This window comes from Pseudoliparis swirei, chromosome 4 (genome assembly GCF_029220125.1).
Source record: "Pseudoliparis swirei isolate HS2019 ecotype Mariana Trench chromosome 4, NWPU_hadal_v1, whole genome shotgun sequence".
Lineage (NCBI taxonomy): Eukaryota > Metazoa > Chordata > Actinopteri > Perciformes > Liparidae > Pseudoliparis > Pseudoliparis swirei.
Window position 1 is genome coordinate 22,885,777 of NC_079391.1, and position 13,264 is coordinate 22,899,040.

The 13,264-nt window shown below is 44.2% G+C and overlaps 1 protein-coding gene across 18 annotated transcripts in view; it reads left to right on the forward strand.

The window, feature by feature from the left end:
- Nucleotides 1-13,264, forward strand: part of znf536 (zinc finger protein 536) — a 217,669-nt gene that overhangs the window by 141,974 nt on the left and 62,431 nt on the right. For 15 of the 18 annotated variants that reach the window (XM_056412195.1, XM_056412212.1, XM_056412193.1 and 12 more), the window contains 2 exons: nt 2,432-2,485; nt 5,088-5,246. In XM_056412195.1, the coding sequence (XP_056268170.1) occupies nt 2,432-2,485; nt 5,088-5,246 (213 nt within the window). The remainder of the gene's footprint in view (nt 1-2,431; nt 2,486-5,087; nt 5,247-13,264) is intronic. The other 3 variants (XM_056412203.1, XM_056412205.1, XM_056412207.1) reach the window with 1 other exon arrangement.

Sequence of the window (13,264 nt, forward strand, 5' to 3'; positions counted from 1 at the left end):
TTGTGTTGCTCTGGTGTAAGGAAATCAAATCCCCCCGGGCGCATTTTTAAAAGCCTAATGCCTTTCAAATGATGTCATCACATTTTACTCTCCCCCCCCCCCCTCTCTCTCTCCCTCTCTCTCATCTTCTTTCTCTGCCTCTCACCCAATCTCTCTTAATATCTTTCCCCTTTTCAAACCGTTTCCGTCAATACCCCCCGCCCCACCACCACCACCACATTCCCACCTCTCTCGCGCCCCAATCCGTTATTTGGCTACGGGGAGAGGGGCCGGCGGGGCCTCGACTGGAGTCACGTGACACATTAGAATAATGGCCGCGCAAGAGGCAAAAACATCTTGTGATTTTTTTTATGACTGATGTGCACCCCCCCCCCCCTAGTTTTATTTCCTGAAAGTGATATCATACTAATCAAAACCACAGAACGTTTAGAGTGCAAAGTGTGATTGAAAGAAGACCATTAAGGAACTGACAACACACAAACACACACGTCACCATATATGCGCACACAATCGTTGGCTTTGCTGCTTATTTTTTGTTGTTGATGCTTTTTTGTTTTTTCTTCCTTTCTTTTTTTAAATTGTGCATCTTCCATTAATGGGAACTGGGTGTGGTCGCTGTAAAGGAGGCAGCGTGCCCTATCCCAGAGGTACCCACATGAGCACAGACACACACACGCAGACACACACACACACACACCGAGATCCTTATCAATTTATATATTTGTCAGTCAGTGGCGGAGGCTGCCCTGGTGGCGTATCCCCGCGGTGGCCTTGCATCGGTCGCTCTCCGTCGCAAGATCCCGGTGACGTGCTGTCGAAAGGGAGTGCGAGGTGTCTCGCGCACACGCACACACACACACACACACACACACACACACACACATACTTCCACACACAGTTGCACTCTCGCACACAGTTAGTCAGAGGGGAGTGTGAGTGCAGCAGACAGCAGGCAGAGTGACTGATACTCAGCCTGCCTCCCAGATGGCCTGCTCAACTCTGCTCCAATCTGATCTCAGAGCCTTTGTTCTGGCATGTTCCATTACGCCGCCTTGACACCAGTAAAGGCAGAGGGGAGAGGAGCTGGTCTCAGATCAGATACAGCAGAATTATCCATGTATTTATCTTCTTCTTTCTTTTTTCCCCTCTTCTCCTCTCTCCCCCCTCTGTGATGTTCTTGAACTAGCACAGTCACAGTTCAGCTTTTTTTTCATGTTTTTTTTTTTCCATAGAAAAGCAGTTTGAGTTTGATGTGAGGGTTCTGGGGGAAGAAATTAAAGCAATAGTGGCTTTAATGGGTAATGGAAATAAATGTCATTTGTTTGTTTGTTATTCTTGATATAAATGATGATCCTTCGTGGGGATTAATGGCTGCTTTGGCAGAATTATAACGTGTCAACTCAGCAGCGGCCTTTTGACACATGAGAGATTTTGTGAATACTGATGGGTCATTAAGTATCACACTTCTTTTTTTTTGTAGACCCCTTGAAAGCGTGCAGTGAATGTACCGTTATAAATTTAAAAATAAAATATATTTTCATATAAACAGCGATACACCCACGACTTTATTGGTCGTTGGGAGCACAACCCACCAAACCCCCCGCATGTCTTTTACGAGGACGTTTTCACGCGTCTCAATTGATGCCTCAACAGTCTCTTCTCCATCTGAACGCGAAGACATTCCATCAACACGGGGAGAAAAAGAGAAGAGGTCGAACTTGAAGATGATGAAAATTAAATGTCAGCTCTCCCTTAACTGCGTAACTGTGTGAGCGAAAGAGAATTAGTGGCTGGCCTTTACAGGCTTATACACAAACAGCCAAAGGCTCACCTGTGACAATCACTTTAATGTTGCGCCTCCTGCGGTGAATCTTCTTTACCTAAGAAAAATAAAATGGAAGAGACGGAAGACGCGGAGAGAAAAATCAATACTCGGAGGACAGTTACAGCTGGGTGTCAACAAGCGATTGAGAGTCTCTGCCCCCACCCCCCCCCCCCCACCGCATCACGCACCCAGCTGTGCGCGCCGACGCCTAATATACGGGGTGACCTTCAAAATGTCATAAATGTGTTGTGCAATAAAGTGTCAATATTTGCGGTTATATGGAGCAGTGTGACTTTTACAGTAATTGGAACAGTCGCATTAAACGCCGCGGATCAGTCAACTGATTAAAGACGAGCAGCCCGGCCCGGTGCCTGGGAACGACGCCTGGTTCCCACACAAGTGTGTGTGCGTGTGTGTGACACTAACTCGTGAGGAATTGTGTCCCCCAACTCCCCCCCTCCCCCACGCCACCCCAAGAACTTCTGCTTTACCTCCTTTCTTTGTGGTGCATGTGTGAACGTGTGATGTCCATTTATTATTGAAGGGCTGTTATATGCCAGGAGAGCACACTCTCATCCTCTCAGTAATGTGTCTTTCCCCTTACAGGAGCCCTATTAACCCTCACACGCAAGGACGGGTGTCGGTGTGCGTCTGTGTGTGGTATGCTGTTTATCCTCCTTCTAATCTGTGTTTTGGATTTTCTTTTCATAATTTCAGCCCCATCTGGGGTGGGCAGGTGGGCGACTGTCTGTTAACACGTGCCGGGGAGTCTTCGCCAAAAGGGGATCTGTACAGTGGACCGCTCGAAATATGTTTATGAGGGGGCGACTATGGCGACAGTATGGTGCAGTCCTGGGGGAATTGTCGTCACTTTTTATTTATTTATTTAATATTCAGTCTTTTCAAGTGGCATTCACATTGCAAATAGGAAAAGGTGTGCTCGGGCGGCGGTGACATCACGCGGGGAAGCCGTATATGTTTCACCTGCGATATTATACATGCAAGTTGCGCTTCTCGCATGACTCCCGTCGAGCTCAGCATTTTCATCGCGTCGTGACGGTTACAATCTTTGTCGGAAAATGTCACAATTTTCAAAGTGGGCTTAATGAAACACAGGCCCGTTTTCAATTTTCCATTTCATTCAACATCATTTGATAACATTTTCAGAGTGCCGATGGGAAAGAAATTGGACGACCTTAGTTTAATGCCCCTCAGTCTAGAATTTCTTTCGTACATTTTGCATGCTTTCTGTTTCCAGGCCTCTCGTTCCACTCATCTTTCCTATCTCTCTGTGTAATATCACACAATGTTTAAAACTGAGAAGCAACTCGATGATAAAACCAAGATCCACAGTTCAACATCTGCTTTAAAAATAAAATAAAAAAACGCTCTGTGGGCTTCCTTCCCCCTCGCTAGCACACAGAACTAAACTGTGCAGTTGCCAAGCCCAAGTAGAAGCAGCTGGTATTTAGTATCTGCGTATTGTCACAGACTTACATTTAGGTTGCCTTTCAGTTTCGCTTGTGATAAATAGCCCTCAGCCCTGATAGCGAGTGTTTGCTGAATGGAGTCGTGTGTTTAGTGTCAGCGCGGAAGAGGACTTGCTGACTTGGGCCTTTCCATTCTGTAAAAAATCGTATTTGACTCCCCCGACATGGGAGAAGGAAGAGGGGCGGGGGGAGGGGTGTGGAATGGGAAGCGGCAGAAAAGAAAAGATTAGGCTAATGTTAAAAAAAAAAGGTCCTTATTGTGCGGCGAGGGTGCCATAGTGGGTTTTTGATTCTTTTTCTTTCTTTGGGGCTCCCCGCCCCCTCTTCCTTGCGCGCACACCAAACCATGTGCCAGATTAACAAATAAATAACTTTTTTTGTGCTTCTCTGGGTCACACTTTCACTGACACTTTCACCATTGAGGCCGCTGACTTGGCCTTGTTTTGTCTGTCGCTTCCTGTCTTTATCACCCCCCCCCCAGATAAACGCTGCTACACGTCGCGACATTCGATGTACCTTTCCACGTTTCAGATAAATTAATGCTGAAATAGATATGGCGGCCTCTACAACACGCCTCCCTGCTTGAAAAAAAGGCACCAAAATAGAAAAAGACAACACTTTTCACGTTTAGTTTTTTACTCCACATAAAAATCCGTAAATCTGTCGTGACAGTTCTGCGCTGACGCCGAACCTCCTGCACGGCGACGCCCCCGTCAAGATAGCTATCGGAACAAGTGCGGGTATTTTTAATTTACCAGCTTCATGACACAAGACATATGAAGCATCTCTTTTGCACGCATTCCATGTTTAATTTTTTTGTTCCTTTCATGTTTCTAGTTTTTTTCCCCAACTAAACTTCGCTGCTCAGACCTTTTTCAAAATTCCGCGACTGTCAGCACATCACAGGCTCCCAAACCGAACGCGCGGCGAGGCCGCCGCTCACGTTCAGTCTGACGGCGACGTCCCCTCACCCCCCGATTGTGCTGCTGTCAACACATTACCAGGTTGTCGTCACTCATCCTCACAATCGCATTCAGAAGGTGATCGCGTTGATAACAGACTGCTGTTGCACTAAACTGCATCATCGGGGTTTTTTATTTTATTTTTGCGGGCGTGCGGGAGGAAGTGGCGGAGGGCGGGGTCAAAACCGTTATCATCCTATCATGTTTGTGACAGCTACCTGTCAAAATCAGGTCGCGAGGAGAGATCTTGCGGTGCTGACATCGCCAAATCTATCTCTCTCGCTCTCCTATTACTACGACAGATTTGCGGATTTTTTTTTTCTCCCTTTCTGTCATATTTTGCATTGTTAATTTTTTCATTGCAATCCAGCATATGCTTAATAGGAATGATGATGATAGCGAGGATAAAAAAAAAGAAAAGGGAGAGGCGGTGGTGATGCAGGTGGCGGTGTGCGTGTGTGTGTGAATTGAGAGGGGGGAGTGTGTGTGTGTGGGGGGGGGGGGGTGATATCCAGGACTATGGTGTTTCTAAAGAAGCTGAAAAGCTTATGAACTGTCAGCATTCTGTCAGAGGAGGAGAACGGCGCGGCCCGTGAGCCCGTTTGATGCGTTTGACTTTGTGTGGCGTTCGCACATCGGAGCGAGTGGGAAAAGAAGAAAAAAAACAAGGGACAATGACTGACAGACAGAGGAGAAAGAGGGGGGGGGAAGGAAAAAAAACGTGTTTTGTTATGATGTGCGGAGGGCTGGGTTTGAAGTGGCACTCAACACACCTTTCCATTTGTCTCTCCCTCCTTGTGTGCGCTCCAGATGTCGGGGAGGACTCGGGGAAGGCGGCGGGGAGCATTCAGCCGTCGCTGTCCCAGCACCGCGAGCGAAGCGCGGGCTCGTCCTCCAAGGATTGCCACTACTGTGGCAAGTCCTTCCGCACCTCCCACCATCTCAAAGTCCACCTGCGGATACACACAGGTCAGTATGTGTGCTAAACCTCTCCCACCTCTACACACTCTTTCCACCAAGCAAATTGCAGCCACTTAGGAGTGCATTTCTCCAAGCAATCAAACATTCATCACGCTCCATGCAACATTTACTTTACCACGTGTACTGACATTCCTTCTGGGGTTAGACTGGCATACGAGCGTTGGTCTCATCGCATAGAGGAGTCAATCTGCCTCCATGTGATGCAGATTAATTACCTATAAGTCATATTTACTCAAAATATCACTTCATCCTAGAAGTGGCACATGATACTGATAATCTGCAAAACGAAAAGTCATGTTCCGCTGCCTCTTTCTCCGACTCTTAACAGCATTTACAACAACCAATCATGGCCGAGGAGTCTCCAACGCAGCTGTCAATCATAGCTCGTGAACTTCGATCAAATTGTCAAACTAGGCGGCGGCTCTGATCAAGTCCAAATCTAAATTCAGTTTGGGAATTGTCTATTTCTGACTATTTTAGTTGAGAAATGAGAAATAAGTCGGTGGGTGGTGGTTGGTTTTGACGAGGTGGCTTTCAATATGGCAGAAACAACAAACACTCCACATTTTTGTGAAAACATTTATAACGAGAAATAGGCAATGCAGTCCCAGCATGTTGAGGCGCTGCCTGTTACGATACATGTCTGTACTTTATACTAGAAAGGAGGAAAATAAAGAAGAAAAAACAGCTTACAGGAACAACCACATCCACCTAAATTAAATGCACAAATGGTCAAACTTAACAAATTGCAGCGTGACAATGCCCTGAAAATAGGCAGAACCGTAAAACCCCAATTATCTCGTCTCATGAATCATAATCCTGTTTAGTCCACGAGATGTAATCCTGGAGACACTTCCGTGCAGTCTTATCAGATGTAATGCATTTTATTCAAATTGACATGAAGACAACTAAATAAACTATTCACAAGGAGGAATATGCACCTCCCAACACTGTCCCTCATTAAGTCTTACGGCCATTATTATTCAGTTTTCTCTTTCTTTCTCATTGAGCTCTAATTAACACAACAAGGGTTCAGTGTCCTCCGATGACATCACTCGGAGGGCAATTTCACACTCGCTAACTCTCAATAACTTTCGAGCCAAAACAAAGCCGGCCTGTCCACAGTTTAGAGATACGCGTGAGACGATGTGCCTAATAGATTTTTGTTTATGTCAAACCGTCCTAACCCTCCGAGCGGCATACTCTCCCGCCCCGTACTCTCCCGCCCCCTACGCCCCGCCAACCAGGAGCTCGGCCACTTCCTGCGATGGCCCGTCCGCCGCCTGTCGCTGAGAGGTGAGGGCTGAAACAATCAGTAATGATGTGGACTGTGGACAGCAGCCAGCTCATTCTAACCCTCTGTAAAGTACGAACGCCCCACTGACTATCCAGGCTGGAGTCACAATTAGACCATGCAGAGGTCACCTTACAACAAGGACGCCCGCATCTGGCTGTAAAGGGTTTCAGGGGTGATTCCCTCTCAGGGACGTGGTGCTTCCAAAACTGGAACGAGTGAATTGTGGACATCATCTAAGTGCCGGTGGACAGTTAGCAGATTATATCTTTTCTCTTTAAACCTATGATAGAATTGATTAATTATAAAAATAAGACCTTAATTTGTTTCTCTAAAGTTGAAGCCTTCTTTCTTTAAAAAAGCGACAGAGAAAAGCAGCAAATCACTTTTTCTTTCATGTTTTGAGTGAAGCGATCGAAAATTCACAATCTTTGAGCAGAGGGTTCTCGGAGGGTCCAGTGCCTTTACTGTAACCTGCAGAGAGGAACCGAGAAAGCACCTTCTGTCCTGTGGGAGACATCCTTGAGCAAGGCATTGAAGAGGTTACCTGGATCACCTGGAAGACTGAAGCTCAATATCTGTAACTTAAAAGGGAAAGGGCTTTAATATACAGTATGCTCGAAGCAGGTGTGTTTACGGTTTCTGTTTCGGCACCAATACTATATTTCGTCGTGAGTAATATGCTTATTGTCTGTTAAGAAAAAGAATAAGCATAAAACCATGCTTTTCCGAAAATATAATAGATTTTTGGGCTCGACACTACTACATTAATTGTGTTTCCTGACTTAAAAGCATTTCCCTTTCCGTCAGTCATACTTTCGTACACCCCTAAATTCCTCTAGATGTTCTTGAATCCCTGAGTCCAACCACCTTAAACCCTTTTGTTAGTTTCTACACTTCACAACGGAGTAATCCTTGAGAGCCAGTAGTGAAGCAGAGGCTAAAACGCTGTAGAGAGAGAGAGAGAGAGGAAAAAAGGAAATCAATGCTTGCTTTTCTTCTTATTCTCTAAGTCTCTATTGCTTTTTTTCCCCCCGTCCTTCTCCATGCACTTAAAAGGCAGAGCAGAGAGACCACCCGCGTGGTAGCCCCCTTCCGCTCCCCTTATTAAGAGGCACGTACTGTACCTCGGATCTGAAAAAAGGAATTAGAGGAAAATCTTTAAACTGCAGCACGCTAACCCGTCTGGTGTACGCTCACATAATTAGGGTCCTTATGTTGAACAGCGCATCCAGGTCACGGCCAGGCCATCCACAGTAGCTGGGGATGGTGGTGGTTTTCTGGGGGCATCTGTTATCTGGTGGTGAAAGAGCTGAGTTATGTCTGCTTTGAGTAGTCCAGTAAGGACACCCACGAGGGCCATATTTTATCACATAGACCCCAACCTAGGCCTGGCTTTAACTCATTTGGCAAAACACACACAGACAAGTAGGTCCATCTAATTCCATCCACACACAGTATATTTAACATTTATCCGTTCATATCTCAGAAATAAAGTGAAAGAATTAATCCGGAGCCCTCTGCACGGAGGAGCAAAAGTGATCAAAGTTAGCAAAGGATGTTGTCCTTTGGAACGGAATGTATCTCTGGCCGCCGGCCTATCTAAGCACGGCTTTAGCATCGTCTGGAGGGGAAAACAGACAGCTTGATGCATCCCCAATATGTGGCCTTTAAATCATCACTATAACGTAATCGCACCAGCTCAACAGTGACATCCTGGTTACATCCGCAACAAGACTTCATTTATTTATTTATTTATTACAACGGCTAAAGATCTTCTCCGTGCTCCGGCGACAATGGCGAGAAATTCACAGACGACAGCGAGGCTCCTCTTCATCCTAATGCAATGCGAGCGGCACAATGGAGTTGCTTACCAAAGCCAGCCGAGGCTGCATTGTGCAACGCGACGCCGAGATTAATGAGCAGCTAACGCCAGCTTGAAAGGAATGGAGTGAATTTAAATTTCTCCAAAAGTTAAAGAGCTAATGTTACAGTATTAATTTCCTCTTGAACAGTGAGTGGGAAAATATCCATTAGCAAAATTAACCACAGTTTTCTAGGTAGCTAACATTGTGTGGCTGTGGTGCTACAGTGTGGGGCCACAGCTAATGAACACACTGCAGAGGGTGATATTTCATTATACAAATTAATGCTCACATTTTAATGGGAAAGTCACATAATGAATCTAGGCTTCAGTGACAGCAATTAGAGGTCCAGATTGTCCCCTTCTGGACAAGGCACTATTTAGCAGTAAGCAGCTGTGTGTAAAAAATAAAAAGGTCCTCGCTCTTGACAATGGCCACACATAACTTCAGGCAGGGCCGCATAAGCAATAAGGGTCCCTCCTCACCTTTAAATGAGAAGAGGGGGAGACAAAGAGGGAGAGAGAGAAAGAGGAGATGCATGTCACTTAACCTTAACCTAACCTTGTAATCAGGATGAATCAAGTGGGACCTGTGATCTCTCCCTCCATTCCTCTCACTCCTTCCTCCCTGCTCTTTCTTCCTCTAGCTCCCTCCTAATATGTTTTTCTAAGTGCTCCCTTTTCTCTCCAATTCTTCTCTCTACCATGCAGTATCTTCAAACCAATGACATTGCTTAATTTAATATACGACAATCGCCATTTGGTGCACACTTGTATCCGTGTATACATGTGACCCTGTGTCCATATACTAGGTGTAACAATAGAACAGTTGATAGCCAGTAGACTGTTGATAGCCAGCATTACGCTTAACTTACCACAAGCCTCTTACTTAGGCCAGCAATATATGTATACCCATATATAAATATAGCGTTAACCGGGTGTTTAGGTTAACATCGCCAGCGTCAGATGTTTACATTAACATTGACCGCTTTACATCGTTAACCAAGTGTTTACGTTAACAACGACCGCTTTACAGCGTTAACCAAGTATTTACATTAACATCGCCCGCTTTACAGCGTTAACCATGTATTTACGTTAACATCGCCCGCTTTACAGCGTTAACCAAGTGTTTACGTTAACATGGCCCGCTTTACAGCGTTAACCAAGTGTTTACGTTAACAACGACCGCTTTACAGCGTTAACCAAGTATTTACATTAACCAAGTGTTTACGTTAACAACGACCGCTTTACAGCGTTAACCAAGTGTTTACGTTAACCAAGTGTTTACGTTAACAACGACCGCTTTACAGCGTTAACCAAGTGTTTACGTTAACAACGACCGCTTTACAGCGTTAACCAAGTGTTTACGTTAACAACGACCGCTTTACAGCGTTAACCAAGTATTTACATTAACCAAGTGTTTACGTTAACAACGACCGCTTTACAGCGTTAACCAAGTGTTTACGTTAACCAAGTGTTTACGTTAACAACGACCGCTTTACAGCGTTAACCAAGTGTTTACGTTAACAACGACCGCTTTACAGCGTTAACAAAGTGTTTACGTTAACATGGCCCGCTTTACAGCGTTAACCAAGTGTTTACGTTAACAACGACCGCTTTACAGCGTTAACCAAGTGTTTACGTTAACAACGACCGCTTTACAGCGTTAACCAAGTATTTACATTAACATCGCCCGCTTTACAGCGTTAACCAAGTGTTTACGTTAACAACGACCGCTTTACAGCGTTAACCAAGTGTTTACGTTAACATTGACCGCATTACAGCGTTAACCAAGTGTTTACTTTAACATCGACCCCTTTAGATTATTAACCAAGTTTTCACATGGTTAACATCGACCGCCTTACAGCGTTAACCAAGTGTTTACGTTAACAGTGATTCTACAACACTAATCACATGTTACAATGTTAACTGCAACTGCTTTACAGCGTTGACATCCACCATCCAACAAACGAGCCGAAGGGCTTCTCGAGGCGAAGTATGATGAGTAGTGATGATTCAGTTTATTTTTTATGATGAGCAAAATAAATAACATTTCCAGCCTTATCCTTCGAATGCATCAAATTTGCCTTTGGGTGGGCACATCCATCCCAAGTTGCTGAGTGTGTATACTCGTGCACTTTCTGCACTGTTAACCCTGACAGCAATCGAGGCATTCTCCATTCTCCACTAACCACTAACTTAAGCACGTAATCTTGAAACAGATGTTCAACAGCTTCTATCAATTATTACGTCTTTCAAACATGTGTTTTTTAAATTGTTGTATTCATCCTTCCGGCCAAATGGAAATTCATCTTCCAGTATGTCATATCTATTAAGCCATTTTAATTGCGCCACAGTGCAGGTTTGTGGTATTTATCTTTACTTTTTTCTTTCGCGATGTCAGAGTTCACACAAAGCCAGATGAAATCCATACATGCAGCATGAAGTGAAAACATACTATGGAGGAGCAGATCCCAGCCCTGCAATCAGGAGAAGAATGATTTATAGACATCAATTTGTCACTTTGTTTATGAACTCACGAAAGCCACGCTCACGCTTTTAGTTAACTTTGTTTACCCGTCTATTGTTCACCTTTGGAAAAGAACAAAATGTCCCAAGTTGTCCAACAAAGCCAAGACGGACAACAGCAAAAAGTTTACCGTTCTATTTTTAACTCCCGAATAGCAATTTTCTGGTTTTGTGGCGGCCGTGATCTGTCATGTGGCTGGGAGGTTGTGCTGTTTGCGCTGATATCAATTAAAAGTGGATTAACGGGTACATAATGACCTTTAGCAGTAAATTGTGTGTAATGTTGCAAGGCAGGATACAGTATATTCCCCAGATGTCACACCAGGCCCCTGACGTATGATGGAGCAGATGTCTTCGCCAGTCCAAATGGCCCTCTAAGACACAAACACACACACACAAACACACACACACACACACACAGGCTCAGGCCGACAAGCATGCATAAACATGTGTTCGCACACATTCCGAATGGTGCACGCACACTCGCACACACACGTACATACACACAAGTAGATGCAGAAATGCACTTGTCGTTTGCCTCGCTCGCTCCAGATATATTTAAATGCTTAATTTTAATGGGAAAGTGGAATAAACTGATGGCTCTCTGAGGGCATTTGTATATATTTTCAGTTTGCCATCCTCAGCAAACATCAAAAGAGAGTGTCAATTGGGCAACTCTTCAGTGCTTTTCATTCTCATTTTAGATATGTAGATGGTACATTAATCTTTAACCCACCCCCCTCCCCCCACACCCGATGCACATTAACAACCTCTTATAAGGAAAGAAAAGACAGAGGCAGAAAATAAAGAAGATCAGATCAGTCTAATTTCTGCCTAATTTGGCTCCTAGAATATCATTTTGTCCAGTTAGAGGAATTGAGAATGATCATTTGCATCAGGGACGTTTCCTTATTGAATCAGCACTGAGCCTCTGTTCGGCAGCACGCAGGAGAAGCACTTATTGGGTTAAAAGCTCATCTCATATGGTTTATTTTAAATATACTCTATGCTTCATAACCACTCTGGCGTAAGATAAAAGATATCAGGGCTATCTGACTCTCTGCACGCTCTCTCTTTCCCTTCTTCTTTTTCTTTTTTGTGTGTCTCTCTTCGTCTTTCTCTCGACTCCTCTTCGGCATTTCCACCTTCAATTTTCTTTTGTACGCCCTTCTATTCGTTTCTCTCCTGTATCAATATTGTATTGAGTTGGTGTTTGTGGCCCTTTATTTGAGAACTCTGCAGTAGGTCTGCAGATCGCAGTCTTTTTCTGGAATGGTGCCCTCTAAATAATGATAAATTACTTGAGCAGTATGCCATTTGCTAATTATATCCATGATTTACTACACAGCCCGACTTAAATCATTCAAACCAGCCTTGCGAAACAATGCCTTTTTTCTCCTTTTATAAAATGGTTTCCATGTGTATAATCTAAACAGTTTATTGCCCTGTTCTGTATATATAGAAATGTGCATACACACAAAACACTACAATCATCCCTTTTTGTTCTTTTCTTCCCACCAATCCCCCTCTCTTTTCACACAGCCACTGTTATCCCTACAACAGAAATTCCACTCTGGGAACTTTTTATATGTATATATAAAAAAGAAAAAGAAAAAAGGAAAAAAAAAGAATCCAGCTTAGCATTTTTTCCCTCTCTGTTCATTGTTTAATGAATCCAAATCTGGCTCAGACTCCAAGCCTATTATAATTGCTAGCAGGATGTGTTCTATTTCAACATAAGTATCATTACAATGGAAGATCCACTTCTGTCAGAATAATGCCAGTGTTATACCATCACCAAGAATATATTCATTAATATGGATGTGCAGCACAAATAAATACATGTACATGTTACACATTCACCTTTTTTTTACCCTAATATAAATCTCTTAGAGCTGCGTCACCATAATGTTCTTTATCATCGGGAACTCACAGCCTCACTGCAACAAGCATGTGGTTCCCATATGTCGCCTGCACATTTTTCTTCTCCTTTTTCTTTCTCTTCCAACACTCAATGACTTATTTTTGCATCGTAGCGTCTCTTCCGTATTGTATTCCAGTGGTCGGGAGATGCTATGCTCTGGCTGATTTATGCTTCTCAAGATAAACTGCAAATAGGGAATGACCCAGAAATTGCACAGGCCTGACCTCAAGCAAGGCCAGAAGAGAGGCACGATGACCCCTACAGCATTCACACACACACACACCAACACGCACGCACACACACACATCCGTTCAGACACACAAACGGGCCGAGCCGCACCCTCTTGCCCGTGGAAACATAGATATAATGGAGGCAGTTTGTTGTCAGTTGAACAT